Source organism: Fundulus heteroclitus, unplaced genomic scaffold (genome assembly GCF_011125445.2).
Source record: "Fundulus heteroclitus isolate FHET01 unplaced genomic scaffold, MU-UCD_Fhet_4.1 scaffold_144, whole genome shotgun sequence".
Classification (NCBI taxonomy): domain Eukaryota; kingdom Metazoa; phylum Chordata; class Actinopteri; order Cyprinodontiformes; family Fundulidae; genus Fundulus; species Fundulus heteroclitus.
This window is the reverse complement of record NW_023396556.1, coordinates 348,740-367,717: the sequence shown is the minus strand read 5'-3', so window position 1 is coordinate 367,717 and position 18,978 is coordinate 348,740. Positions and strand designations below refer to the sequence as shown.

Sequence of the window (18,978 nt, the reverse complement as noted above, 5' to 3'; positions counted from 1 at the left end):
TACTTCGATAGAAGTATGTACCTTGGATTCAGTTAAACAAGTAATTGGAAAACATGTTTCTTAACACTGTAAATAGGAAATCGGTCTGTAAGGTTTGCAGACAGACGGAGAAACCTTGTGGACTTAAAAATGGTCAGTGAAGCACAGAAGACACACCAAAAGAAGAAATCAGACTGGATCCAAACATTGTAGAGCTCTGTTTTCATATATATTTCCAAAAAGGGCTGTTCTTGCATTTTAAAGCAGAGGCGCAGGGGTTCCACTTTCTTCAATAACAGCACAAGAACATAAAAAAGGCACAACCATGTTTAAACAACCCAGCGTTTAAAGCATCAGCCTATACCATCTCTAATTACAGGGGTTGAAAAAAAGTTCTTAAAGTTACATCAATAAATACAAAGACTTAAACCTTCCCCAAATACTATTTTTTTTAAAGAGGGAGTAAATCCCTTACATGGTCCATGCAAATGTATTTAGCTATATTCTCTAAGTGTGTTGTTCTTGACATTTTGAGTCATAAATTCTTAAACTAGAATCAGTAGGACAGGTCACTTTTGATTGATTTCTGGTCAATTTATGTCATCTTCAGTCTGAGCCTTTAAATAAGCAGAACTCTAATAAGAACCAAAATGTAACCTGACAACATAATTTTATTGTTTATGTTGAAGTGTGTAGTACATAAGTTATTTTTGACATTACTTGTTTCATTATTAGAGAGTGCTGCTAAATGCTTTACCAGTGAAGCAAGAAGTAATGGGGCATTGCTCTTGTCATTTTGCCTCTTAACCATTTCCACTTTATTCTGGTACATACTGGACTCAATAACCACTGGACATTTCCAATCAACCATGCATTCTTAAGACCACATGTCAATTTGCACCTGATAGCGGGACAGAGCCTTAATGGTGCTATCAACAAGTTACTAGTATATAAACAGACATTAACATTGTTAACACTTCACTATTGTAGGAACATGACATTTATCGAGCTTTTTAGGTTTATTCAAACACCAAAGTATCTTGCTCTGTTGGGTGTTTGATGGACCAAAGCACAGATGGGGTTGTGGGATGAGCATAATGAAGATTTAATGATAAAAATGGAAAAAAAGTACAAAAACAACACTGGAAGAACAGGACATCGAGAAAGGGCAGACAAATAAGGGCAAAGGCAATGGAACAGAAGGCAGTCCAACAGAAGAATCCAGTGATGAGCAATAGTAACGAGTTAGCTTACATAGAGGCAGAAGTCAAGAGCTGACACTGAACCAGAAGATGGAGGTGGAGCAGAATAAACGCATTGCAGCCGAGGGAGAGAAACTAATATAACGGAGGATGCTGACTTAAGAACTGCAAACCAGGGGTAAAAGATCCCTAGAGATCAAGCCTTGAAATAATATAGGAGGACCTATAAACACCAGGGATATACTAAAAACACAATCAGAAAACAGAAGGAGGTGTTGTGATTCTGGCCTGTCTGTCTGCATCATGCCGTTCATCTTCTCCATGCAGTCAATAACTACCATCTGATGTACCTGTGAGCCACCTCGTTTGGCGGTGCAATCAAGCTCATCTCTTCCACCTTTTCCTCTGCCTTTATGTACCAGACTCCAGCAGACAGCCACTGCCAGACTATTGGGAACCTTGAGCTAATAGATGGTCAGCCTTTTTCCCCACATGTTCTTGACCAGATTTCACAGATTTCCTCACCTTGCCTAACCCTTGTCAGACATCTAAAGCTTCTGTTTACTGGACAATGACCGGGAATGATGGCTCGACCACAAACCTTGCCCTACTCATCTGTCTGCCTGTCGGTATATGACCCATATCTGTCCTACAAAACAGATAGTTGCCTCTGCCATCCTGACTATCAACTCCGTGAGCTGCCTGTTCTTCTCCATCAGGAGCTTCAGCATTCTCCAGCAGAGTTGTTCATGTCTGCATCTAGCCTCAGATTCCTTTTCTTTATTAATCCTTCTAAACGCAACACTGTCTGGCTGGAATATCGGGTTCTCGGTCTGTCAAGTTCCTAACAGGAGGTTAAGGAGACAATAGTAACAGCTAAAGAATTATGTCATATTTGCAACAAAATGTTATGCTGCATACTCACATTTGTAACCACAATTTAAAAAATGGCAAGTTTTTTTTATATTTTAAACTGTTAGACCAAAGGTCAGCTAAAGGATCCCCCAAGAAATAAAACATGCAAGTGTAAAGATGAGAGGGAGGACAGATGGACAAGGGCGTATCTCTGTCCTGGCAAAGCAATAGTAATAAAAGCCCCAAGCCGTAAATAGAAAGGCTCTGGATTTTCCCAGGGGACATGTTCATCTCCTTGACTTTACAATGGATTGAGTTGGGACACAAAGATATATAAGATGTCAGGTCTCTTTGAACGGATTGAGGGAGGATGGAAAAATAGCCAAAGGAAACCAGAAATGGGAAAGAAGATAAACTGTTGAACTGTTAGCTACTGTGGGAGTTTTATTTACACAAAGTCTAATTTCTTATCTTCTGTGTCTCTCTATATGCCTTCTGCACATCCAATAAAACATCTGTGACATATGAAAAGATGTAATTTTTCAAATATAGAATGAAAAGAAGAAAGTTGTTTTTCCAGTCTCTGAAACGTATTAAACACTTATTAAAATAGCAAAACAGTTTAAACAAATTAGGAAAAAGTAATAGCCTTATTTCCTGTCTATTTAATCTTTGATTTCTATTTGTAGAAAGCTCCATATAGTGGTATTAACTTAAAGGATAAGGGAAGCAGGGAAAGGGGTTATCAGGAGAGAGGAGCATAATTTCTGAAAGCAGTGAAGCAGCCACTGCAGGGGTGGGGGCGGGGGGCTTCAGGGGTAGAGGAAAGCTGCAAAAGATGATTTAATTGGATTTAACACATAATTGAGTTGATGGATAGATGGATGAGGGAATAGATGGATGAAGGAACGGGGAAAAGATGAACTGATCTACTTTAAATGCACCAATTTTAGATACAGTAGAGGAACAAGCCGAGACTAGATGGAAGACCAAAGGTGAAAGAAAAAGAGATTAACAAGGATTGGAAAAGAGAAGGCTAATAGAGAGCGGGATGATAGAAAGTAGGAGCTCTATTTTGTGCACAATAAAACCTGGAAATAACATTTAAAGTAGTGATTTTCTATGGGAGTGTATGGGGTAGTAGGCGGGTAGTTGGCTCACAAAAAAGTACACTTATGAGATCCAAAAGGTAGGACCCCACCCCCCCCAAAGAAAAAACAATTATATATATATATATATATATATATATATATATATATATATATATATATACTCCACCTTCCTCCCACAGTCCAAAAGCATGACTGTTAGGTTAATTGGCTTCTCCAAATTGTCCTTAGGTGTGAATGGTTGTTTGTCCTGTTTGTCTCTCTGTGTTGTGACACCCTGGACTGGCGACCTGTCCAGGGTGTACGCTGGAGATAGGCACCAGCAACCCCCGCGACCCCATGAGGGATTAAGCAGTTTTGGAAAATGGATGGATGGATGGATGGATATATATATATATATATATATATATATATATATATATATATATATATATAAACAAATGGGTAACGAGGAAATTTGTTTAGTTCAATTGGTGGCTGTGTGAACAGTGAATTCAGAAACTGTATACCTTTTGAACTGAGTGTGCAAAATAAAGGTTCAGTTGGAGGAAACAATGCTGTTACGTCCAACAAAGTTAGGGAGTTCGTCTTGCAATTACTAGCTTGCCGGTTCCATCCCCCTCTTTGACCATATCAGTTGTTGTCTCCTTGGGCAAGACACTTCACCCAAATTGCCTGCTGCCGGTCGTCAGAGGGTCCGCTGGCACCGTTGTATGGCAGCCTCTCTTCTGTCAGTCTGCCCCAGGGGAGCTACTAACATAGCTCACCACCGTCAGGGTGTGAATGTGTGTGTGAATGACTGACTGTAGTGTAAAGCGCTTTGGGGTGGTCAAACTTGATAAAGCACTATACAAGTACAAGCCATTTACCATTTACCAAACAACAAAATAGAGGGTGTCTCCATCTCTGAAGAGAAGCCAAAGTAAAGAGACTAAAGGTGAAAATATGTTAAATGTATCGAGCTCCATGGTTCTAAGTGTGGTATATTAAATGTTAATGAGAAGACTGCAAGACGTGTGAAGTCATAAGGGACGTAAGGAGTAGGAACAGATTTTAGATGCAAGAAATAACTGGTCTTGTTTAGTGTTCAGTCAACCAAAATAGTCAACAGTCAAAAAATGATGCAGATACATTTCTTGATAATTAAGTCGAAAAGGCCATGCTATCTTTAACTTATTCCCTTCCATTCCTCTCTGACCACATTAATTCAAGAGTTAGTTCCCTCAAGGATTGTATATCAGCAAACAGCAGTCAACAAATCCACACAGACACACGGTGAGGCATTTATAGAGTGAGGCGTATTTTCAGCCTGCCAGCAGTATGAGTAAGCATCTCATGCTGCCATTCGATGCTTAGCTGTGCGTATGTCATGGTGCACGAGAGCAGATTTAAACTGTGGATCTAGAGCAAGACACAAAACAATTCACAGACACAAGTAGGTCATCCTCACTCTCATCCAACAGAGTGAGTCTTTAGACATGGAGATAAAATCCTAAACATGAAGTATGGATATACAATCCTGGCAATAGTAGGATTTTGACAACTTGTAACACATTGTCTCTCAGGGAATTTCTAATCAAGTGCTACACATTCATTTTAGAGTTAGAAAATGTTCTGTGCCTTTCTGCGTAGCTTGTTGTTTAGATAAGGAATTTGATGATGAGTTTATTGGAATGACTGTTAACTATTTTAGAGTTTTGAAACTTTATTAATATCAGAATGTACAACCCTTAATATTAAAACTGCTGCAATTTGCACCATAAACAAACAAAGCTCATTCACATCCTGCACTTTTATTTGGTTTTGCTAGATATGTATGTCTTGTTTTTTGAAAATATTTTCAATAAACACTGCAATATTAAAGCAAGTCTTCTAAATTTGTATGAAAAGTCCTTGTTAAACTAGAAATGCTTACTAATAGAAACTAAAAATATGATGTTTGCCATCAACAAAAGGCCACAAAGATGTTATCACAGTATCGAGTCTATACATTAGTGCAAAGCAGAAAATCACAATTAATGTTTTGATAATCTTGCACAAATACTGAGTTGTAATTTTGCTGCTTTTTGCACCAAATCTTGTTTTTTTTTTTCATTAATGAAGATAATTTTTAAAGCTACTGCTTCCTTTATACAGATGGTCTGTCCAGAATCATGTCTAGTTGTCTTGTTAAAGACACAGCAACCTCCATATCACATATGAAGGAATATTAGATGTCCCTGTTTAAACATTTAGAAAACTTTCACAACAAAACTGAAGTGGTTTATCATCTTAGTGGCAGCTTATCAGAATCATAGGAGCAGCAAGGAGGTGCTTGATGGTGATGTTGGCAGCCTATGCCTTATAAATGGCATGCCTGCAACATGTTGGACTTGTCATCAGAAGTAGGGTTATCCATACTGGAAATTATGCCAAGGCAGCAACCTCAGCATGCTCTCATTCCATTTAAGTTATTGTAATGCTGCTTTGCACCTCTGGAGCATGTGCGTTGTGCACTGCCGTTTTGGCTAAAACTACCAGACTGCTTTCAACAACTGCAAAGAATAATCAAGAATTTACATACTAATAAATTTAATACATTTAAATGATGACATGCTTAGCTAACCTTTAAATAGGGGTTCAAGCCTGGGTGTAGTGCCCAGACATCCAGATTCAGGTGCTTACTAGGTTCAAGCCTGTTAAATGTGAGGCAGTGATTTGGAGTCTTACAGGCAATAACACCTGCCTGTCATTTATGATATAAGAGTTTTACACGCTTTGTAAATATCAAGGACTTTGTAATTTTTACACTTATTTAGCAAACAATGAGTTCACATTTGAGGTGGTGTCATCATTTCCTCCTCACATTATGCAGTGTTACTCAGTCTTCCTCAGTATTTATAGTTCCTCTATGAACTGTAATATACTTTTGGTTATCTGACATTTTTTTTCAAGCACTGCAAACAAATGCATTATACAAAATTAGGAAGTTTCAAGGACAGAAGACATTTAATTAGCTTTATATGATCCATGTTAAAATATTTAAAAAAAATGTTCACTGTATATAACTTCAGAGATGTTCTAGTGTTACGGACATACACTGTTTTATTGGTTTCTTTCAGGTATCGATTTGCTTGTTTCCGGTCTCGCTCTCTTTCCTCTGATTTCCACTTTAGGTCACCGGGCCACGGAAACTGTAGGACAGTGTCTCAGTGTGATAAAGAGTGTATGGTGGGTGTCAGTGTGTGGTGGTTGGAGAACTGCCTGGAGAGAAGTATAAAAAAGTCAGTCACACATGAGTACGAGTAAGTGCTTGTAGCCCATTTATTCTGACAGACTGACAAACGGAAAGAAGAGTCCCAATAATATGCTCTGTTGCAGGACACATGCATAATACACACTGACATACAAAACATACATGAAAGTGTTTTGTAAGAGCACAATAAATTGGAAAATAAATTTTAAAAAGCTAATAAACCTTGCTAGAATCCCCAATATCAACAGTGTACACTTCTCAATGAGCAAATGTTGATCTGAATGACTGGCATTTCTATTCGTAAAATAAACACCTCCGGATGACCACTTGACAAGTATTCGCTACCAAACATATGTTTAGAATCTATCTTTACAGTAGATGTGCAGATATGCATATATGGTTTTTTTTACAGTGTGGTTTGTGTTATTTAGCTGAACGGGCTGTGGAAGTTGGAGATGATAGGTGAGAGATTCCAAATGGCTACATTTTCTCATTGTTTGCACTCCTACACAAATGTCTGCCTAAAAGCCCAAACTTGCTTTTGTACTCGGAGTGCAGTCACTGTTTGGGCTTTATTTTATTTTCACAGTGACAATCTGTGTATGCCATCTTGCAACACACAAATAAGAGTGGACTATTGTGGGTTTTTTATCCTTTATTTCAATATTCACACTTTGTAAAATCTTATACCACAAGTATATTTCTGTCAAACTTTTCAAACTGTATACCCTTTCACTTTGCTGCAGCTGCTCTCACTTCTTTTTCTCCTTCAATTTTGACTCTGATTAAACTGATGCCTACATCAGAGTGATGTAAAGTTGGCCTGTTTTAACGCAACGGGCCCTTTAAGTCATTAGCAAGGAGTATTAATGAGCCGCGTGCTAAGAAGCCCCCCACAGACTAAAGAGTGTGTGATGTAGAGGGGATGAGGGCACTAATTCTCCAAAGTGCTCTCATAAATAGCGGATTAGGGAAGCCTTCTATTAGCCAAAGTCTTGATAATGCTAAGCTAATTCACCATTGCTTGACTAGAGCAATGCTGCTGAAGCATTAGTTAGCATGACCGCTGTAATACGGAAGTGGAGTCTGGATAAAGTATTTCATGAAAGGTGGCTCGCATAGTCACCTCTGACATAAAGAGGAATGCACACTTGCACAAAGAACAGAAATTCACACCTAATGTTAATCTACTGGTGGAATTTCCTCCTCTAGATGCCCAAAAGCATCTATGTGCTTAATTATTAAGTTACTCCTGGACGGAGGAGGAATACCGAGCTCATTTATTTTAAGCATAATCACCATGACCAAGAAGTATATTGCGATTTAGTGAATGTTAATCATATATTGTTACACTTTAATTAATTCCTAAGAATGTGGACCTTAAACAATGGCCTGTTATACTGAAACTGCTTTAGTCTATACTCATCAATCAACTACATCAACGCCCAGGGAAATGGATGAATAAACTAACTCTCTTCAGGTTTTGCTCATGAATCATTCCTCACAATATTATACTAATAAAAGCATAATAGTTTTGTGTTTATATATTTAAAGACATTGCTCCCATTTTAGCCAGGTTTCACTAAAGACCTAGTTCATTGACAGCTGAACCCACTACACCTTTTAAGCTGTGCTTTAGTTGACTGTTTCTCTTATGAATTTTAACAAGTTTTGTCGGTATGACTGTGCTAAGTAAATTGTTTGATGACTTTACTCTACATGCCAAGTGTTTAGAAGCAAAAGCCCATAGTTTCTTTAAGATGCAGCATAAATAAACATAATTACTATATATGAATATATTTTATTGTCCAGATACAACAATTTCTGTTCTTTTGTCTTTACTTCAGCATTTACATTTTTTGTTTGGGGTTGTGAGGGCAGGGTGCACCTACCGGGCCGGTGGGGACCATGCCTTGCTCCCTAACATATGCAACACATCAGTGGGGTCAAAAATCAAGAATCTTTATTATTAGCACATATTACCATTGTGAAATTTCTTTTTGAGGCAAACACCGGCTCAGGATGTACACAATAATATATAAAGGGAACAGACATAGTATTTTCACCACTTCATATATATATATATATATATATATATATATATATATATATATATATATATATATATATGTCAGTCAGTTGACTGCTCTGGCCAAATACAATTCCTGAGAATTGTACTAAGACTCCTACCGAGTTCCGTCTTGATCTATTGGAGGATGGACATTGCAGGCATGGGAGAGCACCATACAGTTGCCCCCATCCCCCGACAGACACACACCCCAATACTGAAGGTTTGAGGTGAGGTGGGGGAGACTACTTCCAGCAAGTAGTAGGGTTTTGCATACCCCTGCAGTAACACCAATTTTAGGTTCAAGGGAGATGGGTTTTGCTCCTGGCTTCGCACCTGTACAGCCACAATGTGCTGTTGTTTGTGTGCGTGCACAGGTCACATGTGGTGGATTCCCATCTGGTGGACCGTGGGCATATGGGTTCATAAGCTACCAGGTGTCTTGTGTCCTTTGGCCTGGGGCTGCTGCCGTCTTCCAGAGCCAGGTTCACCTGTCCTTTGCTGCTCTTGGGTGCTGTGTGTTGCGTGTTCTCACCACTCTTACAATTGTACATCTACATTACCCACACTCACCCACTCAACAAAACCACTTTCTTATACACACACACATACACGCACAGGACTGACACACAAATAATCTGTACGGTTGAAGGTCATACAAGCACAGGTTACTATTACATCAATGTGGCCTGCATACTTTGATGTTGGATCCAGTCTTAATTTAATAAAGTACATTCTGTAATTAGGATTCTGTCTTGAAATATCCTTTTAGTAGAGCACATCTGCCCTGGCACATGTAGGCAATCAGCTTCTGTTTAGGATATGCCTGAAATGTCTTTGCAGGAAATGGTAAAGAAAATCAAGTCTGATCATGTTCTGAATACATTTCATAGATTTCATAAGATGGCCACAATGATTGTGTTCATGTGGGATATGGTCTCTACGTGTAAGTGTTTGGATGTAGACGTGCGTAGGCACATGTCAATATGTATGTTTATATGTATATTGATTTGTTTACATAATTGACTTTGGAGTAATATAAACTTAGTTATGTTAAGGACTACAGGAAGGAGAAGCTGTATGATTAAATAATTTTTACTTATACCACAGACATGCTCTAACTTCTAAATAGCATAAATGAATATACATTTAATATTTGATCGTCTTAAATAAATTATTCATTCATTCAAGAAAGGCATTGTAAATAGAAGCTTGAATTTGCTTCTGAATCTTCAGTCTGTTTTGACCTTACTTGTAAACCTTTTTTGCCTGAGTATCGGTGTTGTGTTGGACATCTTGAAAAAAATAAATACAATGAGTCACTCTGTAGCCTATATGGATTGTTTATAAATCCTGAATTTAATAAACAAGCAGGGGCATGTATTAGTTTCAGTTCACACAATTTAAAACTGAATTAATTTATTCTCATAGTTCACCACGTAAATATTAGGAACATAATAAACTAGTTAACATTCATTTATATTTTTAGGTTCTTCATGAAATAAAGCTATTATTAATATGTAGGTTATGGCATTATATGTCAGTTAGCATAGTGATTATTAAGTAGCATTCGCAATCTGTGATTTGCTTCTTATTTAAGATAGGTTAATTCTCTCCAGTTCTACATGAACTCAGTTTTAGTTCATCAGTTCTCCACAATAAAGCATCTATCATTTGCATATTTTACAGTTTTAATATTCAGAAAGAAAAAGAGCCAGAAAATTTGAAAGGAAAATAGCCTGTTAAGCTGTATTTATTTAACTGAAGGATTTTTTTTTTAAGAACTTCGGAAAAAAATCTTGATCCAGATTAAGCCCACAACCTGACCAAACATTTATGGAAAATAAAGACATATGTGAAGTTATTTTAGCTATAGCACATTGCCCTTTCTGATGGTCAAAATGCCAAACTAAAAATGACAGAATATATTAAGCACCACCTTGCCTCCTTTTCTTTTCCTGCTGTAATTTCAAACCACAGCTGGCCTCTCTCCTTGCCTGCTGCAGGCTCCATCTCTGTAAAAAGAAAAAATGTGCCAGAAACAGCTTGGCAAAATACATAATTGTCAAATATTAGTGCATGAGATGCTTTATTTTTTCAGTTCAGAGCAACATATTTCATTAATATATTTCATTCTCTCTTTCCACATAGAGAGATATATTGTCACTCTCTCTCTCTCTCTCTCTCTCACACTCTCTCACACACACACACACACACACACGTGCACACACACACACACACATTGCCGAGCTCTTGCCTTGGAGGGGAAATGTTGCAACTCTTTTCTGCATGAAGTAGTAAAGGTTTTCTTAAAAGATGCACCGTTTATATCTTTTGCTCACCCCTGAACAGAGCGTTGTTAAATGATGCCAGGGAGAACCTTGTTCAGGTATATTATGAAAGAAACAGAATTGTAGAGTTCAGTGCAGTCAATGAAAAGAGCGAATGCTAGTCATAATTGCGCTAAATTAAATACGTTACACAACACTGAGGCATTCTTTAGTATTTGTGCAGCTATTTGGCAGAAAACTGTGTTTCCCAGCTGCTATAAACATCAATGAAATTTAGCTAGACAATTAGAAATCTTCACAAACGACCTTTAGTTTGGCTGTTTTTGTTTTGTAAACCAGCTTCCACGGGAGTTGTCATTTTTTTTTTAGCTCTTGTGTGCTCTGCCACACATGAATAAACATATACAATGTTTTATTCTGCCTCTCTCAGCATCGTAAATCTGTCTCCCTAAGCTCTTTCTTTGCGAGATTTTTTTCTTTGTTTTATCTTTTTTTTTTTGGTCTTTTTCTTTCTTTTGGCAGGATTTCTGCACTGTCAACAGAATACTCCCAGTGGCATTAAACACTTTTGACTGTGTGTTTTAAAGTGCTTATATACATTGAGACAGCACGTTATGTGTATCTATGTGTGCCCAGCTTTTGTGTTTTATCTGGTGTCTCTGTGACAAGCTTTTGTTTTACTAGAAGTTAGAGTAACACTTTTAACAGTGAAGGACACAGTCAAGAGCAATATGGGAGAGGAAGTGAAATAGAGATCAAGATGGATGAGGGTTGGAAAGCAGGGGCAAATACATGAGGACAGAATATGGGAGGTCGAGTTGTTGGAATTTTTGAACTGAAGACATTGAAAAGTAAGAGGGGTTATAAATCAGAAGGAAAATGTAGCAGCAGAATGAAGCAAGATCAGTGGATACTGGTGTTGACAAGAGAATAAACAGGAGATGACAGTGAATGGTGTTCCTCAGTAAGGATCATGAAAAAGAGTTGGGAGTGGAGAGGGATACAATTGTGAAGAAAGTGCTTTAAAAAGAAGAGAGGATGTGTGACTCTTGACTGGGGAAAATTCAGCGTGTTCTGTGGTGCTGTGGGGCAATCAAAATGAAAATGGCCATTTTTATGACAAGAAAAGAGATAACAGTGGTGTTGGGAGGAGGTACAGGTGTTCTGAGGGCACTGCAAGCCCAAGAGGGAGAAAGAGGTAGGACACAGTGTCTCTGAGATGAGAAAGATTCAATCAGTAGAGCACAAACAACTGAAAAGCTGATGATTAAAGCCTGGCAAGAAGAAAATGCAATAACTTGACTCTTAAAATGAAAATTTGTGTGTTGGTCATGATGAAAGGTTTAGGAGCATTCCATTGCAATTTCTTAGTTTTCCTTGCAAAGCCCTTTATTGTCAACATGTCCAAGCCTTCGCCCACTGACAGAATAGTTTCACAAACTTCTTAGCGAAAATTATTCACGATGAACACCAGACACATCTGATTTTATTTTATAGTTATAAGTTATTCATATCTTTTGAGCTTTTAGAATTTTTATTCCACCAATATAACTTTTTTGTATTGTGACCAACACAAAATAACATGTACTCTAAGTGTGATATGGAATAAAAACTACTTTGCTAAAATTTTAATATGTAATATTAAAAAGGGTTTCAACGACATGTAATCAGTTTCTATGAGTCAAAACTTTGTCGAACATATCACTGCAGTTACAGCTGCACATCTTTTGGGGTATGCCTCTACCAGCTTTACACATCAAAATGTTTTTTGTCCAGTTTGTACAATCAAACTGGACAAAGTCAAATTCATCATATACATACCTGACAAATAAAGTCGATTCTGATTTTTCCAGTTGTTCCACAAATTTAGAACTGGATTTAGGTTTAAACTTTGCTTTTGCCCTTCGAACACATGGGAATGCTTTAATTAAAACCACTCCATTGTAGCTAGGGCTGAGTGTTGAAGGGTTTTGCTCTAATGCAAGGTGATCCTCCATTCTAGTCACAGTATCACAGGATTGCCTTGCATTTAGTTCTATATATCTCACTATCCACTAAGACCATCTCAAAGTCTCTACATATGAAAAGCACATGCAATCCCAATGACATACGTTAAAGTTTGTGGTCTTAATGTAATGTGAAAAAGTTCAATCGGCATGAACAAGGGACCATTAAACTAGGACCCAAGCATGGATTGATGCATACACTTACATTCTACAAACTCTTAGAGAGCTAGTCAGTTTACTCACACAAAGAGTGAACTAGACCACAAACAGCACTGTATAGGGGACATCTATTTTCTCTGTCTCTCTTGTTGATCTGGGGGAAGTTGAACAGGCCGAGACCAATTTAGTTTTTAAAGCACATATATAGTGAATGTGAAAACAAGACGGAACTACATGCTAAGCCCTGCCTCCTCAAGTGGCTGCTACACTGTAATAATATGCAGTAGCAGAACCAGAATATCTTTAAACAGCTCTTAACACAGATAAATATTCAAACGTGACAATTTGTGCTTTAAAATAATGTAATTATAGAATATGAAATAACCAACTCTTCTCGTGTCTTCTCCTTCCATTTTCTCCTCTCCCCTCCAACCAGCTTGTGAGCTGATGAACCGTGGTATCCTGGCTCTGGTCAGCTCGATTGGCTGCATGTCAGCAGGTAGCCTTCAGACACTGGCTGATGCCATGCACATACCCCATCTCTATATCCAGCGCGCCCCAGTGGGAACACCCCGCTCGACATGCTCACCCACCAGTCGTATTCCTGGAGCCGACGACTACACCCTCATGGTCCGCCCACCTGTGTTCCTCAACGAAGTCATCATGCAGGTGGTGTCTGAGTACAGCTGGCAGAAGTTTGTCCTGTTCTATGATTCTGATTTTGGTGAGTCAATAAGCTATGTCTGTCTGCCTGTTTGTCTTTTAGTGCTAAGCCACCTGCCCCCCCCCCCCCCCCCCCCCCCCAAAAAAAAAATATTAATGGTTAATTTATGGAGGTGCTATGCTGGGATTTTTGTTTCCTTTTTGTTGTTGTTGTTGTTACAATCGTATTAGTAATCACAGGTCGATACTGTTGTATGCTTATATTTACACACAGTAAAAAAATACAAAAATGCATTTTTGTTTCAGTTTCATGCCAGTTTGCCTGCTTGTGTATATTATTTCTCATTCACCCTCCTTCTCTCTGTCTCACTCTCTCTTTCCAGCCCATTAACTCTAACATTAGGCCACAAACGGCCTATGTCCCATTTATAATGTGACCCTAGTGCTAGTGAAGCTTCGCAATACACAGTATAATTTTGCCATTGTTACTGTTTAGATGCCATTTAAAAGCCCATAGGTGTGCCAATAGGTTGTTTATCTCTGTCTATTTCATGTCCTTTCCAAGCCTGGTCTTCCCAATTCCCTGACTTTAAAAAAATGTAACTGGATCACAGAGTTTTAGTCAGGAATCCCTGTCTGTAAATCAAAGGCTGTGAACTGATTGAATTCAGGTACAGTGCCGTCGTAGTGTCAAGTTTCCATCTTATCCTAATTTATTCCTTTCATTAGTAGAGTGGCTTGTTTTCACTCTAAAACTATGGAGTATAGGTCCAGGTTTCAGCCACAAATTTCAATGTTTTATATGGATGTAATGTGATATGCTAAAACAAGGGATTGCATTGTTGTAAAGTGCAAGAAACGGATTCAGTTTTAAAAAGTTTTTTTTTTTTTTAAATCATACAAGTAAACTTAAGTGACATACGATTAGTGCCTAAGAGGTCAATACTTTGGAATTACTTTACAGGACCATTTTTTCTGCATTCACATCAAGTCTTTTAAGGTACATCTCTATCAGCTTTTGACGTTGAAATACTGAAATGATTGTCAAATCCTAATATTCATATAATATACAATTTGAAAGGGGTGCTCATGTGAAGATCAATTTGCTATGCCTTGGCACAGATTCTCATTAGGATTTAAGTCTGGAATTTGACTTAGCCATTCTCAAAACATGCATATCCTTTGACTCATAGATTTGGGACTGAGAATGGAAACGTTCGTGCTAAACTAGACTCATTTGGGCTACAGACCACAGAGCATGCAAAGGAGCTGGGTGTAATTTTGGACTTGGGTCTTAATTTTATTTAAAAAATAAAGTCTGTTACTAAATCTACTTACTATCATCTTAAATATGTTGCCAGAATAAATGGTTTTCTGTCAAAAAAAGTTGCGCTGAAACGGTTTTTACTGATCTCTGGGAAAAAAAGCAATCAGGCAACTGCATGTTGTACAAAATGCTACTCTTAGAGTACTCAAGGAAAACTGATCATATCACATCAGTTCTTAAATCACTAACGTCTACCTATTAAATAATATATTTTAACATTATGCTGTTGAGTAATAAAGTACTTAATGGTCTTGGGCTGAACTCCATTTTTTTTTTGTTTACTGCACCTTTTGATCCAACAGTCTGACTAATGAACATTTGTTACTTTTGTGCCATTAATATCTGTAATTCAACATATTTTTCCTTATCATAATACTTTCATACAATGAAATCCTGAGCAACACAATGGCTCCTTGGGTTATTGTCTTGTACTCATGGCCCTTGAAAAATCATACTTCCAGTATAACACATACTCCTGATTTCTTTAGACAGTTTATTATGATTTAGCAGCTGTTGGTTCATCAGGGGCAATATAGGGGCATGATGGTTGACTTTGTGGACTGGAGCAACTTCCAACCACCTTAAGCTGAACATAAGTAAAAACAAGGAGATAGTGATCAGTTTCAGGAGTGAGAAGTACACACTGTCTCCAGTTACCATTCAAGGCAAGGAGGTGGAGGTTGTATTCAGCTACAGGTACCTGTGCGTGCAGCTGGATAACGAGCTGGACTGATTCACATTAGTTTAGTATTTGTTTTTGGTGTTAAATGCTGATTCTGTAACAATGCAACTTTATTTTATGTTGTTTCTGTCTTCCCTGTGATATCCTGTTAAGCACTATGGATTGTGTTGTTTACAAATGGTGCTATATAACTAAACTTCCTTGCCTTAATCAAAACCAGTGGTTCCCAACCCCCAGCTATGGACCAGTCTGTGGGCTATTTGGCACCAAGCTACTCTTAAAGAGTAAATAACTTAAATAATCTCCATTTTATTTATCTGAGTTTGAATAATGTCTTATTTTGAAAAAATGGCCAGACTCTATTCCATTTCATCCGTCTATGACTCATGCTTGACAGATGTCAAAACCCATGCTTCGGTCACATCAACAAATGTACTCACAAAAAGGCACTGATACCATCATACCGTCTATAAACTGAGATTCGGTTGCATACAGGTAAACTTAAAATTTGCTATTATTCTGTCAACATTAGAAACCACTATTGAGCATAGACGACTAAGATATCATTTGGAGGGATGATCATTTTACGCTTATTAGCTTATCAGGGATCAGCGGGGGGAAAAAATATGGTTAAATTTCCATTCTGACCCTAGTGCTAGTGAATGGAAATAATTTGGCAGAGAAGAAGATATGAAACCCTGTGTCTGCAGGAGCTTAGTGTTACTAAAGTTACTAATTCTCTCTCAGATTTGTACCTAACAATCTTGAGCCTGCAATATTTTCAAATCACATTTTAGGATCAGCAAAGATTGCTTGGAAGCTCATCCAAGGTTACCATTTAAAAAGTACCATGGATAAGCTTATATCTGTGCAACAGAAAAATCCCAGCAATGAGAGTGTGATTAAGTGTAGCCACAAAATGATATATAAAAGAAGCATCTGAGTCATACAGGTGAGAACACTGCTGAGCCTGTGCTCCTAATGGGTTGAAGCTTTCCAACACTTTACACTTTGAATCTCACTTGAATGACTGATGGGAGTGTAGGTGCTTTGCTGCATAATGGAAAACACTAACCGTAACACCCCACAACAGTAGAAGGAGAGAAGAATAGCATACCTTAAGTTTCAGCTTTTAAGCAGTGGAATGGTTTTCTGCCTCAGGTGAGCTTTCTTTTTTTCTTTTTGTTGATTTCTCCCTTTTTGCCATAATGAAGCAACATTTCACTTATTGGAGTCAAGTAACACAATCAACACATTGTATGCACTGCCCTCCAATTGGATCTCTGCATTGGATTTGTTTACCAATGCTTTCTCCAGACTAAACCTCAAACATTTCAGACATTAAACCCTTTTAGCAGTGTATTGAATACCCAAGTCATCTCAAACTTACTGTGGAGCTCTAGCATGCAGCTTTTATTGGATAGGCATTAGGTTTTGCTATTTTCACCCCTTTGGAAATTCTAGTTCCACTACCCAGATGTCACTATAGTAAATGTCAAAGTTAGATCAACCCAAAACAACTCTGTGTAAAGGATGTTTTACCTTATGTGTATTTTAATTGTCATATTGTCTCATATTAAGAGCCTATTGCTATTGTCATTCCATGCTCTGTGCCACCTCTAGGCTTTTGCAAATAACTCAATGTTTTTACGTTTTATCAGGTTACAACAAAATTCAAAGGATTTGTGGAAATTGCATGTAATACACCAACACAGAAATTCATAATTTAGAAGTGGAAGTGAAAAATTGTAGGCTTATATAGTCATATTGAAACTCAAGTCTTTTGGAAGTCTTTCTACCAGCTTTGGACATCTAGAGACTGATATCTTTGCTCAATACTCTTTGTAAAACACATCTAGCTCCTTTAAACAGAGCAAGGAATGTCTATGAATGTCAATTTTTTTAATGTCTTGCTCTTTATCAGGCCCAAACTTTGACTGGGCAATTTTAACACAAGAATATATTTTGATCAAAGCCATTCCATTGGATGGTTAACCTGATCCTGCTTTTAACTTCTCCCCAAGTTTATCCCTTGCGTGTCTGGTGTGTTCATTGATCTTCATAATGTTATTTGTTCACTAAAATTCACTAATAGTCCTATATAGAACAGCTCAATTGACGTTATGATTAAATAATCCACAGGTTGACTCTTATTATAAATCATAGGTGACTTTGAGAGCCATGTGGTTCAATGGATTTGATTTACAGGTATCAAATGAAAGGGGGAATGACTAGATATGTATCCCACAGTTTTCAGCTTTTTAATTGTAAAAAAGAAAGTGATAAATCGTATACCATTTTCACTTCACAAGTATGTACTAATTTGTTAAGGTCCAAATAACAAAATCCCAATAAGATACACTGACATCTGGGGTCATAACATGACAAAATGGGAAAAATGATTAGGACACTGCGAGACACTGTAATGTGATGTTTTTATATATTCTGTAACCAGTAGAAGCTTTTATTTCAACATTTTGTTTCTTTCTTTTGCACCTAAATTAAAGACCCTCCATTATACACTGTGAGGTCAACTTTAGAATTTCATTTAAATCACCAACATATATTTAAGCCTTCCAGTAAAGGATTGTTACCCTGACCTTTACTTTAACTAATCAAGTGTAAAATTAGGAACACCTTTTGTCTGTCTCCAGACAACCTTCAGTAACCTCTTTTAAATCCGGAATTTGCCCCACGTGTTGTGGCTCAACCTAATATCTGCACAATCCACTCAGCCACATATACACGAATGCACACACGTATTTGTAACCCACTTAAATTCCTTTATCCCCTCTGTGCTCTGTGACCACTGATTCATCACTTGGATCCTGTGGGTTTTGCCAATGCTGTTTTCTTAGCCACAGAAGGCCCTTTAAAGATATCACCATTTCTCCCTAATGACCTCACCCTCTGCTCAAGGAGGGAGGAGAGAGTTGGGAGCACCAAAGAGAGAGAGAGAGAGAGAGAGAGAGAGAGAGAGAGAGAGAGAGAGAGATAGGGGAAGAGAGAGAAAACCACAATGTAGAATAGAGTAAAAGACAGAGAGGGTCTTTTAAGATGATAGCAATGTTCCCAGAAGACCTCGTCTCTGTACAAGGAGTTCTTTAGAGAACAGACGGTCGAGTGTGTCCTCTCAAATGAAGCTACAGTGCAACTGTCCCACTCCCTATTTTCAGCTCTACTGGTGCGTCCCGGACACTGAGAACACATGTTTTCAGTCTACCCCATCTTTTTCTCTACTCTCAGTTTATCCCTCCTTCTTTTTACTTGTATCTGCTGTTCTCAATTCAGGTATTTCACATTTTCCCTTTTTTTGGTTTTCAGTGTTTTTTTTTAAACAAAACCTGAAAACATGAATGACTAGTATTGTTACCTGCTGCTTGACCTTGCCCATAATCCCAT

General features: G+C 37.9%; 1 protein-coding gene across 1 annotated transcript in view; it reads left to right on the top strand.

The window, feature by feature from the left end:
- LOC118558674 (glutamate receptor ionotropic, delta-2-like) overlaps positions 1–15,627 on the top strand; it is a 32,874-nt gene extending 17,247 nt beyond the window's left edge. The window contains exons 2-3 of the mRNA XM_036129182.1: positions 13,341–13,628; positions 15,548–15,627. Coding sequence (XP_035985075.1) covers positions 13,352–13,628; positions 15,548–15,627 — 357 coding nt within the window. The 5' untranslated portion in view covers positions 13,341–13,351. The remainder of the gene's footprint in view (positions 1–13,340; positions 13,629–15,547) is intronic.
- The last annotated feature ends 3,351 nt before the right edge of the window (positions 15,628–18,978 follow it).